General features: G+C 34.3%; 3 protein-coding genes across 3 annotated transcripts; 2 read left to right on the top strand and 1 right to left on the bottom strand.

Moving 5' to 3' along the window:
• Window positions 1-98: 98 nt before the first annotated feature.
• Window positions 99-1,702, top strand: LOC107193265 (zinc finger CCHC-type and RNA-binding motif-containing protein 1-like). The gene is made up of 6 exons (XM_015582670.1): window positions 99-114; window positions 223-385; window positions 579-690; window positions 759-999; window positions 1,219-1,292; window positions 1,565-1,702. The coding sequence occupies exons 2-6, from the start codon at window positions 273-275 to the stop codon at window positions 1,700-1,702; spliced, it is 678 nt and encodes a 225-aa protein (XP_015438156.1). The 5' UTR covers window positions 99-114; window positions 223-272.
• A 573-nt stretch (window positions 1,703-2,275) lies between these two features.
• LOC107193267 (U6 snRNA phosphodiesterase-like) lies at window positions 2,276-3,742 on the top strand. Its single transcript, XM_015582671.1, has 4 exons — window positions 2,276-2,373; window positions 2,804-2,946; window positions 3,047-3,384; window positions 3,554-3,742. Exons 1-4 carry the CDS (start codon window positions 2,276-2,278, stop codon window positions 3,740-3,742), a joined length of 768 nt encoding a protein of 255 aa, XP_015438157.1.
• Window positions 3,743-4,573: 831 nt separating this feature from the next.
• Window positions 4,574-12,842, bottom strand: LOC107193264 (sorting nexin-8-like; the record flags this gene model as incomplete). Its single annotated transcript, XM_015582669.1, has 7 exons — window positions 4,574-4,909; window positions 5,726-5,914; window positions 6,531-6,747; window positions 7,765-8,224; window positions 8,898-9,015; window positions 10,004-10,197; window positions 12,710-12,842. Coding segments are annotated over 7 exons (1,398 nt in total), but the record flags the coding sequence as incomplete, so codon positions are not given.
• Window positions 12,843-16,583: the final 3,741 nt, after the last annotated feature.

Here is a 16,583-nt window from a genome sequence, read left to right on the forward strand (position 1 = left end):
CACCGATACCGTTATCACCGAGAGATGGCGCTACATATTAGTTCTAAATGCTCGGAAACCGTGTTTTTTGACATTTGTAGTCATTTGTAGTCTTCGAGTAAAGATAAATCTGAAGTAAACATAAATAAATCATATTCACTGATGATATTATTAGATTGTAATATTTCTGGAATAAATTGTGTCAACTGTTTATTATTATATAAAATATTGTTTTCATTTTAGATTAAGGTAAATGGATATTATAGTTTGATAAAACTATATAATTGAAAGCAATGAGTGGTGGAGTAGTACCCAGTAAATCAACAGTTTACATTTCAAATTTACCTTTTTCATTAACAAACAATGATATACATCAACTTTTACAGACTTATGGAAAAATTGTAAAGTAAGTTAAAAATATCTTGGCATCACTTATAAACTTACATGAATTGTTTAAATTAATCATATGTATGATATATTATTGAATTATTTTAATAAAAAATAAGCTGTAAAAGGCATTAAATTTTTAAATGAGAAGCAACCTTGAAATACCAACAATTAAATCTGCTTTCAATGATGTTATTTCTCATTGCTTATAGAGTAACAGTAATGAAAGACAAAACCACACGCCGAAGTCGTGGTGTTGCATTTGTATTATTTCTTACTCCTGAAGATGCTCTTTCTTGTGCAAAAGGTTTAAATAACACTGAAGTAAGTTATTATATTGTTCATGTAATAACATTTGTTACATCGTATTGTTAATAGATAATGTTGAATAGGTAGGAGGTCGTACAGTTAAAAGTTCTATAGCAGTTGATAATGGACGCAGTACTGAATTTATTCGTCGAAGAGACTATCCAGATAAATCTCAATGTTATGAATGTGGAGAAGAGGGTCATTTGTCATATAATTGTAGAAACAATACATTAGGACCAAGGAATCCACCAATAAAAAAGATTCGAATTAGAAAGAAACACAAGACTAATGATAGTCCATTCACAACTTATTGTTCAATAGATAGTGATGGAGAGTTAATAGAGGACAATTCAGATGAAGAAGTACACACTGGAAAAGATTATCCAGATAAATCTCAGAGTTATGAACATGGAGGGGCGGGTCAGTTGTCATGTAACTCCAGAAACAATACATTAGGACCAAGGAATCCCCCAATAAAAAACAATCGAATTGGACAGAAGTACAAGATTACTAATATCCCATCTACAACTCACTGTTCAATAGATAGTGACGATGAATTAGTAGATGTCAATTGGGATGAAGAAGTAGAAACATTAAGTGCTGCAATTGCATTGGAGGTACTATTTATTTGAATACTATTTCTATTTAAACAAAATAATAATCAGATTATTTTTATCTTTATTTTGAACATTTAATGTTTCATTAAACATTATGAACTTCAACTTATATGTACTCAGAGATATAAAAATATTTAGTGAAATTGTAATAAATATTTATTAGAGCAGTGATTATAATATTAATGTAGGTTTTAATAGACTTTTTTATGATATACATAATATGAAACTATAACTCATATAGCACAATCATTTTATAATACTTCATATTTTAGCATAAACAAAAAGAATTTGAGAAAAGTCAAAGAGTAGGAAGTAAAGTATTTGAGGAAGAAAACCAATTAATTCAGAAACCAGGAAAACGATACAAAAGAAACCAATATTTTAGTGATGAAGAAGATTTCAGCGAATGAAATGTGTGTTACAAAATTTGACAAATGTAATGAAATGTGAAGAATATGATATTGATGAATAATAGGTATAATGTAATATAAATGTATAAGCTTCTAATTTTATAAAATATAAATTGTACATAAACGTTTAAATGTCTGTACATATGCTGTTTTTTGTGTACCTATGACTTGTAATTAATTTAGAATATATGAATAATAAAGGAACAAGTGTTTTCTAATTAAGTTCTAGATTGAACCCTGAAAACATTGCACTGGAATGTGGAATTACTATGTTATACATATACTGTATGTATGCATGTCATATGTAACATACTCACATGTTCAAATTAATCTTTCAAACACAGTTCAAAGAGCAAAAGAATTTTCGAGATAAATATTTCTCTTACAAATTTCATTTTTTAAAAACACATATGTATCAAATTTTTAAGGTGGATCGGTGAAGGTTTATACTATGTGAACAAACAGTGACTGCATGTATTATATTTTGGTATAATAAACTAACAGTAATGACAATTTCAGAATATAACCTCAACGAATGAAAGATCATATTTTTAGTATAAACATTTGTGTATAATGTCAGGTTTAGGATTAATAAGTACATACACTTCTGATTCTGAAGATGATGAAGTTATTAAGGATAACAATAATAAATCCAATGAAGTTTCTGAACGGTATCTACTTTTTTTATTTTTGACAATTGCGTTTCCAATTTGTAAATTCCATTTATAAGGAACATATCAACATATTGAACGAGTTAATTTAAGAAAAATGTGTTTTACGAAATCATACGAGTATATATAGACGGATATAGATGTGTACTTCCACAACTAAATATATGTCTATTCACGCAATAAAAAAATATAATAAACTGTGTTTAACATATCGATAGAAATGTTTTTATGAATAATTATATCTATTTAAAGGAATATCTCTTTGTGCACTTTTCTAGTAAATATTTATACATATTTATGAAATACCTTTAATTTCTAAGGGTTTTATTATTTCTTTTAATCAAAGAAATAAAGAAATCCAACATTCTTATTTAGATGTAACTGGCTTGATTAACATAGGTGTTTAAAATTTATTATTTTAATATTACAGTTTACCCTTACCTGGGAGTATTGCAGCATGGAAAGGTGTTCCACATCACGAAGAACTTAGTGATGATCCATCACAACACAATGGACGAATAAGAAGTTTCAAACATGAACGTGGGAATTGGGCAACCTTAGTTTACATTGACTGTTAGTAATAATAAAAGGAATTATTAGTACAATAATGAAAAGAATTATTAGTATCATTTAATGATATTGGTTAAAATACTCTAATGGTTTCAAATTTTAGATGAACCTAGTGAGACCATGCTTTTATGGATGCTATCAGTATCGAATGAATTACCAATGAAATGTAATATATTTTCTGAAGAGTTTCATATTAGCATAACAAGAACTTTAATTTTAAAATTCCATTGGATTGAATCCTTTGTAGAGGAAATTAAAAAGTTATGCGAGCAGACCAATCAATTTCGTTTAGAATTTTTGAATGTACGGACATACTGTAATGAAGAAAAAACACGTACATTTCTTGGGATAGAATGTGTTGATTACAAAGGAACTTTAGATAATTTTGTAAAGGATATTAATAATTCTCTTGTAGAGTACAAATTGCCACCTTTTTATGAGGTAAGACATGTTCAGTAAAATATTATGATTTTAATTGTATAATTCATATAAAACGTTCGAAAACTTCACAGAATTCTTTGCCCTTGAATACTGTATTAATATGTTCGCACCAATATTTTCTTTTGCGAATCATCCGCCATACTAAACCAGATTTTTTTTCATTTCATAGGATTCTTCATACCACATCAGCTTTCTGTGGTGTCTCGGCGATGAAACAGCAAGTTTAAGCAATCTTACATCCTCCTTGACAAATAAGTTAAATCACTATTTAGCTGAACATATAGAAGAGAGATATATACACATCAACAAAGTACATCTTAAAGTAGGGAACAGATTATATGCATTCAAATTAAGGTAATGAAATATATGTTTTGTTATTTCCTAGTGATTGCAATTTAAAAAAGTATGTCTCAAAAATATTATCATTACTATATATCCGAAGGAAGTGAGTTTTCAAATATTGTCTGTTGATTTTCCGTTTAGTATGCTTAAAATACTGTGTATCTAATTATGCTATGTAGTACTGCAATCAATGAAGTGGTCATTCATCTTAACTTTTGATACAATATAGGTTGTCATTAACGTCGAAAACTACATAACTTATTCGTTATTTGAGTATATGATGTAAAAAAATCCTTTAATACCTCCATAAGCATATACGTAAGTATAAAAGTTCCATTAATATTTAAACAACATTATAAAATATTACAAACTTGTTCAAGTCAAATCTGGTATTTCGTTTTTAAATTTAATTAATTCTGATCCTAGCGGGAATATGAGAGTAAATTAATGCGATTATATAGTAACAATATATTTCATTACTGTTACACAAAGGCGAGTATCGTATATAAATGTGTGTAAAATATTCAGCGTGTCCACGGTCAACGTGGTACAGGAGAATCATGATTAACACTCGTCAGACTTCTAACTCATATAAAAACATAGTATCTCAGTAACCAAATTATTTACAATCGTTTTGTTCATTTATACAGATGTTTTATCTATTTATCTATTGTTTTCACAGAGAAAAGCGTAACTTATTATATACACGACAGCATATGATTGTTTAATCAGATCATAAAATATATTAAGTACACAACAAGGAATGTTTAAAAAGTCTTTGAATTTGCATACGTTTCAAACATGCACGTACATCCTGTGTCTATACGTGTGTTTACCGCGTGTTGTGATATGTATTGCACCACGATATTTAAAAATAATTCCAGTTTATTAACGTCACGCGTAATTCGCTTATAATATTTTTGTCGAATACAGTTAATGCTCTCTTAATCGTACGGATTCAGAGGCGGTAGCATATAATCCTATGTTATAATATACCTCCGAGTCTTCCTTTTTCCGTATCCTTACCTTGCGCACTAGTCGTTAAGATCTAATCACAAAACACGAGCTACTTGACGCGAAAGAGACTTTCTCCTCCTTATGAAATTCCGTTCGATCCACTCGTCGACTTCTCCGGCAAACACTTCATGATCGTTGGTTCTATCAATTTCCACACTTCGGCAAGCTATGGCATGTTTAAAATAATATTTATTTATCAACTCGTCCGGGTAACAATCCATTTCAACAGTTCGCGGGTTTGTATCAGATTGAGTTACCGGTAATTTCCGATTTTATACCTAAAATCTTTTTTTCAATGAATTGTTCTATGAAGCAGAAAGTTACTGTTCACATTAAAAGGGTCGATTTTTTTTGTCGAAAAAAGTTACATCAGAAAGTGTGCCCGCTGGTACCATTTAACTTTCGTCTGAAACATTTTTTAATATCGTCAATAGTTTCAGAGATATCGAGTGAGTCGATTGAAATGGGACACCTATAATGTATACGAAAGTTCAAAGTTTTCATTTCCCCACATAAAAAATTATTTCATCTAGGAATTTAAGTTCAAGAAAGTATTTCACCTTTAAATATTTGAATTAACCGTGAAGTATTCACTCTAAATGGGAAATAACATATACAGACTCCTCTCGATTATCGTCCCGAACTCGGGTCCACGCCGAGACAATAATCTTGTAGGGAGAAATGCTTCAGACCGTCATAAATTCATTTTGTGGCCGAAGCCCCCTCGGCAACAAAAGCGTAGGGGCAGCAAAGTATGCGCTTGGCAGGATCCACGGCCTCCCCAGTGGTGGGGATGACGTCTCGATAATAATCGTGTAGGACAAGCCAGACGATAATCGAGAGGAGTCTGTATGACCAAACTAAAATCCTCCCGTCACCTCCGTCCAGATGTAAACTTACCGATTCCTCATGTTCTCGGTAGCATAAAACGTCACAATGGTTATATACTCTGAATTTCATGCGAACAGTCGAATAATCTTACCTCGGAATGGCCGCGTATTTGAACGTTTACGAGGCTCTGCAGCACCGTGGCGAGTATCTCTAAATGCGCGTGAACGAGCTGCGTTTCCATGTGTAAACAGTGTAACGAGAAGCAGTTCCGTAGCTCCACATTCGCGATCACGGATTCCTGGGCGACCATCTTGTTTTCCAGGTATTCAACCGTGTCCGTCTACGGCACGTCAAACAGAAAGAAATTCAATCGTTAAGGCAGTCGTGCATTTGTGACTGACAAGGGAAGGCACGGAAGTGTCCCCCTCCGATTTTGATGAAATTTCGTATGTCTGTTAAGCAGTCAAAAATAACGGATACGTATTTTTTTTATCGGCTGAGACGCGACTCTAAGGGGTGAAACCACGCTCGCCGGACATTATGTTTCTCACTCGACGAAATTGTGATAGAATATCATTGACTGTCCTGAGTTGCTCTTGAAACTACTTGAAAGTATTTCTCGTGAGTGAATCGCTCAACTGTATTTGTGTTTGTTGTATGTCGTGACAGACTGCCTTTAGGCATTCGTTTTCTGCGAAGAAACGCGCCGGTAGCCGAGCACAGGCTTGTCCGTATGGTAGATTTGAACGAATTACGTAAGATAACGTACAGGTTAGAGATGATATATTATCACATTTTTCCCCTCTCGTTAATATAAAAGACCTTGGGCAATTTCAGAATAATCACGTAATGAGTGTAGAGACGGTAACAATGAGGCGAGTTAAGTCACCGGATAAATATACATTTCTTAAGGCTGTGAATCGTCACTCGCGGAGGATTTATATTAATATACTTGCATCAGTGCCGCGGATGACTCCTTGCATTTGACGTTTCTTTAAGGACAGCATCGTGGATAATGCCCGCTGATGATCGGCGCTCACTCCCCGCTCGTGCCTCTCGCATAATATTCTGTGCGCCACCAGAATGTCCAGAAGCAGGTTCAGCCTCTCGCAGACCATCGTCTCTTCCCTGACCGCCTGCTGAAGCGCTCTCGACGAGAGCAAGTTGAACTCTCTGCAACGACGATCGCGTGTGAGGGTCTCTTCGACGATCCATATGTTGAGCCTTTTTTTTGGGAGGGATTCTCGAACGTTTTAACCGAGGAGAAAATGTCACGACGGCTGTCAAATAGGGGAAATATCCGTGGAACATGATCCATGAAACATTCGTCGATCCAATTCAAGTAACTCTTGTTGGTGTTTCCGAGTCGCGTCGCGGCTGATGGTATAATTTACTATACTGCATCCCATATTTTATCGTTTCTTCGAAATGTCTTTTTTATATTGGGCTAATCAGAACTGACAATTCAAGTATCAACCTTTACAATTGACGGACTAAATTTGGTGATAATCTATCTAGATTGAAGATTCTTGGCGTTTTACTGTTTCTCTGAATATAATCGATTTACACAGAGTATACTCAAAAGCTAATGATTTTATGTGAGAGTTCAGAAGGCAAAATCCTTTGATGGTATGTACCCTCAGGAGCAAACTGGGCTTCTGTTAGGGCATAGTTTCCCAACCTTTCTTGGCTCACCGCGCCCTTTTAAAATTTATGTTTGTTCAGCGCCCCCTTCGGGTAAACTATCTTTATTATGAAAATTTCCAAGTGTACTAGTGCGTGTAATCTTTGAATCTTAAACAGTTAAATTGAATACAAAGTAATATAACTAGAACGCTCCCTCAGATCTTCTCAGCACCTACTTTGGAAACAAGTGGAGTGGGAGAACAACCGCCTTGGTAAATATATTTCAAATGTTAAAATGCATGTTAATTTGGAATTTTCAGAAACTTCCGAAACCAAATGGTAGAAGGCCCTTTCCCTATGCCACTTTTTCCCCTCATGGAAGTCGAGTTTGCTCGTGAGTGTACTATGTATCAAAAAGTGAAAACTCATAGGATGATCTCGTACAAGAAACGTTCGATTTTTTCAAAAGCTTTCCCCTCATCCTAACTCAATTTTAAGCAACCCAATTTACAATCCATACTTCTAACCACTAAATTTAACCACGGTGACGCGGATACGACTTACTTCGAAATTATATGAAATCCTTTTTTCATCTCCTGCCAAATGGTGGACCCACCGGTGGCCCAAGCGGTGGCGCCATGCGGCTCGGAGGCCAAATTACTCAGCTGCGTGCCCAGCTCCGCCATGTCCACGGCGTAGCTGTGCGATCTGATCGCCAGACAGTCAGCGATATTCTTCAGCCGGGAAATCCCAAGCAGTATCACTCTGATTTGATCGCGGCTGTTCGCGAACTCTGTCAACGTTTCCGGCGGTACCAATTCCTTCGCTTTCGAGGACAGTTCCGACGTGGCGAACTCGTCCGGCACTCGCCTGAACACCTCGCGAATCTTGTGCTGTGTTTCCTCGCCGGTGTAGGTGAAGAAGAATTGCACGATGTGATCCTTGCACACGACTGGGTGGCGTGCGATAACCGTGAGAAATCGTAAAAGGGATCGTCTTCTTTCCTCCAGGAATTGAGAGTCCGCTGTCGAAAGTAGAATCCTACGATTAGCCCTCGAAATATGGACGGGTCCACTTTGATCCGTAGCAGTTCAGTTGTATCGAAGTTTCTTGGACTGATTCTTTAAATCTTTTTTAATGCGGAATGATTTTGGCTTTGATGTGGTAGGAAACTGTTACAGTGTCGTAGGTGTAATTAGAGATGGATATATTACAAGTAGGTTCGAATCTAACTGGATAGTTTTATAAATACATATTTCGAAAAAGGAAAGCAATTCTTTTAAGTAGACTTGAACCCAGGCGAAAGAGGTTCGAACCGAGTATACTCGAACCCTGGCCGAGTGGGTTCGAACCTTTTGTGAGTACTTCGATCAGAAGTTTTCTATTCTTTTCAATTGTGTGCAGTTTAGCGAAAATTATATTTATTTATCGATACTTTTTGAACATAATTAATTTGTTAACAGTTAAATGCCTGATACAATGAATGATAATGATTCAATCAGTTATCCGTATCTCACTAGCACTTAGAATTCGAGTATTACTTGTGAAGAGTTCGAATCTAAATCTAAGAGAAGGAAAGAAACGGAAGTGATGGAGAAATTAGGTAGACTGGAAGGATAATTTGGCTTTTTTAGAGAAAGTAAGTCCTATGTAGTGTTTGTATTAATATGTTTAAATAACTAAATAAAATATGTTACCTCCTACGATCTTCTTCGGTGGAAGCTTTGGTATCAACCTGTATGGAAATCTTGCCAAGAGGAGCTCGTGTAACGATACGAAATCATTGTAGCGTCTATAAACGATGGAATTAAATCTCTGAAAATAAAAACTGTTTTCAATCCATTACTCCGTAATTCTCGTTTACGATTTAAATACTGAATGGGGAGAGCGTCGAAGATTCTACATTTAGAATATTTATCCTAGTTCGTCAGGGTATTGTTATCATGTAATACCTAAATAGTTCTACCATTATACGTGTTTCAGTTAATAAAATCGTCTATGAATCCTTTGATTATTTTATAAACTACTGTACAAATTATACATTGTATTATGTTTCAATGTTTTTAAGAGGACATTAAAGTTTCTTGGGATCATCGGGGATGCCATTGTGTCGTCCCACAATAAAGTCACCCCCTGTATAACACGATTGAAACAAAAGCAATAAAATTATATTTACTGTTTGTTATTATTTATTAGTATCACTATCGTTTGCAATAATTTTGACATTTTCAATAGTTCAAGAAATAAAATGGCGTTAATCTAATGGTTCTTTGTTAATTTCACGTATATAGTATGGTTTCACAGTAAGTAATATGGGCACAGTGGATTTCATTAAATCCCTGACAATACAGTTCCTAAATAAATTTTTTGATCATTATCTGTTTACAATTTATACGGTTTAAGGTGCATCACGACTTTCAATGCAGTCTTCTTCGTAGCACATATTGTATTCTCATACTTGTTATGGAACAGTTATAATTTCTATTCTTTAATAGTGTATTTTCTATTAGCTAGTTTTTCCCACGTGTCCATTTTATACCGATAATCGTACGTGGATCATTATTAAAACCCAATTGCTCTGTTATATAACGGTTGTTTCAATTTATTAGCAGAACAATAATACTTTTTAATAATACCGTGGTAATAATAACCGACATTATGGAGTAAATATTGTTTCGGGAAAATTACATCTATAAATACTGAATTTTTTCTGTTAAGTAAATAATTAGTGGTTGGCAATGACTGTTTATAGTGAACGCACTAAACGTTTGTGTACATTGAAATGAAACAAACAAAAAGATACCTTGCTCGTCACTTGGTACTCCACGTGCTTCAAAAAGATCCCCTTCTTCTCTGGCACCAGATTGACTTCTATAGTGTCCAGATTACAAATGTCCGTGTACGTAAGGTTCAATTTAGCCGGATTGTTGCCTTTGAGCAACCTCTGAGCCAGAAGCGTCACTTCCGAAAGGTCGCCAAGAACAGGAACCGGTAATTCTGTGAAGCAGACAGGAATAAGTAGAATAATATGACAGTTCTCAGGGTGATTTTTAACGCTGTATGTCCTGACTGTACTTTGCAGTATTACTTATGTTAAAATAAAATGCTGCCATGAACCAATATACTTAGAACCTAACTAGGACTTACATGCCCTGAGAACCAGATGTATGTAAGTTTCGAGCAAATTGCCAGCAAATAATGACAAAATTTATCTAAAAAACCATAGCCATCTGTTTCCGCATTTAACTTGGGGTTTTCAGACAATGCTTGCTGACAAAATAGTGAAGCAAATTGGCAGCAAATTAGCAACAACTCTTGGAACCTAGGCCAATTTATAACCAGGGCTATATTCCAAGACTTGCTGCTAATCTGCTGCCAATCTCTGTGCAAGTTTGGCAAAATTTGGCTTTGCTGGTTTGGCTGACTGGAAAGTATTTACTAATTCTTTGAAGGCCTCTGAGATGTTATAAAACGGTGCCAGCACTCATAAACATTATATTTAGTTATTCGAATAAAAATATAAAGAAAATAAAAAACCGTATCTGAACAATTTTCGAGTACATATCTGGAATAAAAATTGCGATAAAGAAAAATAACGGTAACACAATTCAGGCCTTAAAGGGTTGAACGGATTACATTAGTCCCAAATAGATTATCTGTATTTCCCAACGTACGATAATTACTTTAATATCATAATTATTAGAAATTTAAATTCTTGATTCCCCCTTGTTATGGGAAGCCCTAATATTTTTGATCAGTGTGGATATTTTGGAAATAGTTTCATCAGTGGATATATTCTTAGAATATTTTCGAAATAGTTTGTTCAGTGGAAATATTTTGGATTTATTTGGTTTGATGACAGAATCAGTCGTTCCAATCGATAGGTACTGTTATGTATCGTTGCAAGTTTAGCCGCGGCCACAAGCAATTTCTTTCGGTATTGTTTACCGCGACGTGAAAGATAATGATCGTCGTAACCGCAACCTCGATACTCGAGAGGACTTTCCTGACCTACGGTACTTTGCTACGTGTTCACGATAAAAGCGGAGCTGAGAGACTCATTCCCAGTCACTTTTCTCGCGGATGCGTTCCCAGCCACGCTTATCCGCGTGAACGTTAAATTTTCAACCATAACTTCTGCAAAACAATGTTACTAATTCGCAACGGTCGCATACACAAATATTCTTTGTTCGTTATTTATAGCAATCGGTTGGATTGTTATTAAATTTCATAAAAGTCAGAAATTCCGAAAGCTAGAATAACAATGGGTCGCGTATCTGAAAGTTAAAAAAAGGAATGAAAAAAATTGTTTATTAAAAATTGCTTCTAGAAGCTATAAAGATGTGTTATAGTACTTTATGTATATGGTAACTTAATAAAATATTCGATTCGGTGTAGGATCTTGCTGGTATAAAGTTGTTTCAAAAAGCTGTTAAGAAGTATTTTTATGTATGTGGTAACTTAATACAGAGAATTATAGAATATGGAATTGTGACTTCATTCTGTGTAGGATCTTGTTGGTAGAGTAGATAAAAAAAACATTTTACAGAGGGTACTATAACTACTATTATAACTATAAACACCAAGACCGTTTTTTTATGCAATTATTCTGTGGAAAACACGCTTTACCATAAAATACAAAATGTTAGTAATTGTCAGTAATAAAATCTGTAAGATAGTAGACGAGTTTCAGAAAGTAAGTCAATTAATTCACGTAAAAGAATTATCGATAAATGAATTGAAATGAAAAAGATGGCCGATCTGGCTTCTTTTAAAAAGGACACGAAGACTTAACAAATTACTCACAGCACCAAAGTCGAACGGAAACGCTATTTTCAATTCAATTGATTTCGAAAGTGTGCGCATGATGAAGTGCTGGTAAGAGAAATTGCCGGAAGAACGGTACATTTCCGGTGAATCTCCTTCAGTCGTGATAACCGTGTGTCTTTTCACCGATAAGAAAAGCAACCAGCGATTGCGCTGGTCAGTGATACCATTAAGAACCTGGTTTCTTCACACGAATGTTAGTAATACGGTGTAATTCAAATTGGTAGTTATTCACCGTTATTCCTAAGGGTAACATTTCTTTCCATAAAAACTCCACAGGAACAGATATTTTCTTAAACGAATCATATAAGTTCAAACAGAATTTTTGTAAAAACGAAATATGATTGTTTAGTTTGATCCCTGGTATAAATAGAATAAGACCACCATTATAATAATATTTGATTTTCAACTAAATGAACTCATTAACAGGGGAGTTAAATTTGTTTTTAACTCATGTTTGCAGAATCTGTGCTACATATTCTTGAACAAAAAAAATAATTTCCTATTATAGATAGGTAGATAGGTTGACAAATACCCTAATATAAATTGTCCATCAGGCGGATGATTTCGAGGAGAAGAAACAGAAGTAGGAAAATGTAATTAATTTGAACGTTGTTTGCCGTAGACGATTTCTACGCGTAAGAAAATTGCTTTACCAGAGGCAATTAAAAGCAGCGTCTACCTTGAGATTCAGAGTTCTCCAAGAGCTTGTCGCTGGGTTGTTTTCCATGCTGAGCAAACGCGACTAGAGCAAGCCCCTTATACAATCCGCTCCGCGTCAGATAGCCCGTCTTGCTGTCCACCAGTTCCCATATCTAAAACAGACAGCAAAGAAAGTTGAATTAAAAACATCTTTAATGTTGTTTCTGTTTCTTTACATTTACCAACTACTTAATTTTGTGCAGGTAAACATATTTTTTGTTTATATCTTCATCAAACATGTTTATATCTTTCTATTCTTAGTTTTAGTGTTAAATAAATATGTAAATAATTATGGTAAAATGTGTAATTTTATTTTGTGCATCCCACGTACAGGGTTAAAACACATACAGATGCCTGATGGGGAGTTTTATGGGCAAAATTCAGGGGATCTGCTCCCCCATAGACAGAAAATCATAGTTACACCAATGATTCCCAATCGTATTCATCTCCAAACTGCCTTTTTGGGATATTACAACTGAGGGCTGCGAAGGGTTAACGCGTAAAATAGACAGCTATAAAAAGTGAAATCTCAATATGTATATTTTCAATAACTATACATGATTCATTGATCACATATGAATTTTCACGAAGCTAACATTCGCTGAAAACAATTAAAGAGTCATATATTGCAGCTGTTGTGTCTGTAAATATGGTGTATCATTCCTGGAAAGTTTTTTTACCAGAAAAACTTGGTGTTATTGTTGCAGGTAAGAAATGTAAATTTATTAAACTAGTAGCATTCTATTTGCTTCTACAGCCCATGTAGTGATCCTTTAACTGGTTTGAGAAATTTATGTAGGTATGCATATTGAGATACACTGAGCTTGTTGTTCAATTTTATTTCCTCATGTTCCAAGGTAGTTCTCAATTATTGAATGTATCAGGGGAAAGTTGTCTGAACACTTTACTGACCAGTAGTCTATTGACAGGTTTTTTGATTTCAGTGCTTATTAATAAGAAGCCATTTATTTACCTATAAATCAGGATTTAAGAAGAAATCGTTATCTTACATTGTTACGTTTCCCATTGTGATATTTATTGTCTAATTTAATTTTGGTTATCTTTAACAGCCTGTGTTTTTAATATAAAGTAGCCTGTTAGTATGCGCTTTAACTTCAGTTTTTATCGATAAAAAGTCAATTATTCACTTTTAAATCAGGCTTAAAGAAGAAAACGTTACATTACGTTGCTATGTTTTACGATTGTAATTTGCAAGTATAATTTAAGTAATAATAATTCCTTGGCAGTTGATCGTTGGATCTAAGAAATCCATTAACTAGTTGCTGGCTGATAATGTGTTTAAGCAGAGGAGTTGATTAAATTCATGCCATCATACTATCTATGAAATATAGCGAAATTGTTTCCTTTTTCAGTCTACACATCGTCTCCCGAGTTCTTAACTGTTTTAAGTTTATTTTCTAAAAAAATTTCGTTAATTCACGTGGTCCAAAGAATACAAATTTATCATAATATAAAGAAAATTCAACCCAGAAAACAACAACTATTCTTTGAAGTCCTAACACTGAAACTTTGCAAATTTTTTTCTCTTAATGGTTGTATCTCCTAATACTACCAACAATTATAAATTGATGTTGTTAATAAGATAAAATTGTGGTAAATATTGTAATAAATAGCTATTCAGTAGATGATATTATAGTATGTTTCATTACTTCCCAGCTTTTATAATATTCAACTTCGTATACTTTAAACTCAGTGTACAGTAAATCCTCGATAAGTGTTCGAAGGTTCCTCCTTTAGAACTGTGGTAGAACTTGAAATTCTGAAGCCAATGATATTTGTTTCAGTTCCAAATGGCCATTAGTTTATGAAATATTTAATGTTCAGCGTCGAGGAGTCTTCGAGCACTCATCGAGGATTTACTGTACTCAGTTTAGAAATTAGTGAAGATAGAACAATTGAGAACTAAATCGACGATATACCTGGTGCAGGAAAAACACTGGACCCGTAATAACGTGAACACTTTGCATAGACCGAATCGAAAGTGGCTGTCCAAGCGAAACACAGAAAGGTTAAACTGGAAAAGGATAATGTGCGTCGCAAAACCGTGCGATTTACCTCGACTAACGGGGCGCAACCTCGAGGGGAGGCAACGCTGTGGACGATTCCTAAGGATTAGGCCATAAATGAAAGTAACTGCATTCCGTGAATTTTTATACCTTGCGCCGCCATTCCACTCTCCTCACCTTCTTTCGTTCCCATTGCCTCTCTGTCTTTCACCGATCTGGCAGACCGAGCGGAGACCGCGCGTTACTTGCATTTAGATGATAGAATCTAAATAGACTGGCGAGAGTGCATCTCTGAACAATGGACGAGAGACGGTACAGAGTGACACGAAAGTACACGGAAAAAATATAAAACTGTCTGAATGATAATCTATACAGTACTCGTAATAATTAGTTAAAAGAAATTTTTAAGGGGGTGTTCTACTTTAGCAGATAAAAAAATCAGTTTTCTTTTTTTTGCATTTTCTTATAGCCATGAAAATGTGTTCCTGAAGCATTAGCGAACTCAGTATTTACTTTCACTTGAAAACTGATTAAAATTGTCGATATAATTGTTATTTACAGTCAGACTAACATGCAGTAAATGTACATCTACAATTAGTGATAATTAGGGTCTTGTGTCGTTCTTTGGTTTGTTCGATAAACTTTCCAATTTTTTCTTGAAAATTAAACAAAAATGAAATTTTGTTTACAATAAGGAAACAAAATTTTTGTTTTTTTTTCCATTTATCTGTAAGTTTGTTTTCCATTAGTATTTTGAAGTAGTTTAAAATATTAATCATTCAAATTAAATTGGTAAAATTGCTAAAAAGTATAAAGTGCTATATGGAGCCCCAGGTAGATACGATACCAAATACGGAAGCTACCTTAAAAACGTTAAAATAGTAAAAGTGCATTCCCGTGTGCACGTTCACGTTATTCGAAAGCGTTTGGGTCCCTGTTTTCACGTTGGTTTCACGAGTGTCATTAGACCTTAATCGTCGATCAAGTTCACCGAGAGGAGCCCACAATAAAAATTTACGCTCTCGGTTTGTGGTACGTGTGAACGGTTGCCCGCTAACAATCGCCGTGAAAGCCAAGACCTCCTCGTTGTTCGTCTTTTCAGCTTCAACGAATTATTTCGCATCGTTGAATCGTACATTCAGAAAATGCCCCCGATGAAATACGATTGGCTTGCACCGCCCGACGCTCAGATACTTCTCTAACTTTATGTCTTTGTTCCTCGATGGAATAAATCGTTTTCCATAAAAACTGATGGGTGAAAGCACTAATATTCGACCACTTAAAGCTAAGCTTGAACTAAAAGTATTACAAAAAAATAGAAAACAATGCTATAAAATATATGAAATATATTAAAGTATTTCAGATTGCATTTTATTTATTACTAATATTTTTTTGTCGGTATAAATGGTCGAGCAAAATAAATAATTAGCGTTAAAAGTGAACTGTCCGAATTGCTTTAATAGTCGACCATGTTTTTTGAACATGAAATTCAAACTAAAATTCCTTTATTTTTAAATATAATTTGCAACAACTGTAAATAATAATAAAGAAGGAACTATTTTTATGGACAGCCCAAAATAGCATATGACATTAGCCATATTTGGTGGATTAAATTCGTGTGGGTAATTAATGGTCGCTATTTATCAGCCGTAAGATTATTATTACAAACGTTATGTGTTAGTTTCGTACTTATATATGGAATAAAATATTCATTTTAAATAAAACCATTTTTTAAGGATCTTTGTTTCACTTTATGAAAAGAAAAATTAAAAAATATTTTTTATTTTCATAAAATGAAACAAAGATCTTTAAAAAATGAATGGTTTC

Source organism: Dufourea novaeangliae, unplaced genomic scaffold (assembly GCF_001272555.1).
Source record: "Dufourea novaeangliae isolate 0120121106 unplaced genomic scaffold, ASM127255v1 C1189474, whole genome shotgun sequence".
Lineage (NCBI taxonomy): Eukaryota > Metazoa > Arthropoda > Insecta > Hymenoptera > Halictidae > Dufourea > Dufourea novaeangliae.

Bases quoted from the DNA above. Each gene is read 5' to 3' on its own strand.
- LOC107193265 (XM_015582670.1), top strand. From the start codon at position 273: ATGAGTGGTGGAGTAGTACCCAGTAAATCAACAGTTTACATTTCAAAT. The intron at 386-578 runs GTAAGTTAAAAA...CATTGCTTATAG, and splicing joins ACTTATGGAAAAATTGTAAA to AGTAACAGTAATGAAAGACA. The intron at 691-758 runs GTAAGTTATTAT...AATGTTGAATAG, and splicing joins AAGGTTTAAATAACACTGAA to GTAGGAGGTCGTACAGTTAA.
- LOC107193267 (XM_015582671.1), top strand. From the start codon at position 2,276: ATGTCAGGTTTAGGATTAATAAGTACATACACTTCTGATTCTGAAGAT. The intron at 2,374-2,803 runs GTATCTACTTTT...TTAATATTACAG, and splicing joins TCCAATGAAGTTTCTGAACG to TTTACCCTTACCTGGGAGTA. The intron at 2,947-3,046 runs GTTAGTAATAAT...TTCAAATTTTAG, and splicing joins AACCTTAGTTTACATTGACT to ATGAACCTAGTGAGACCATG.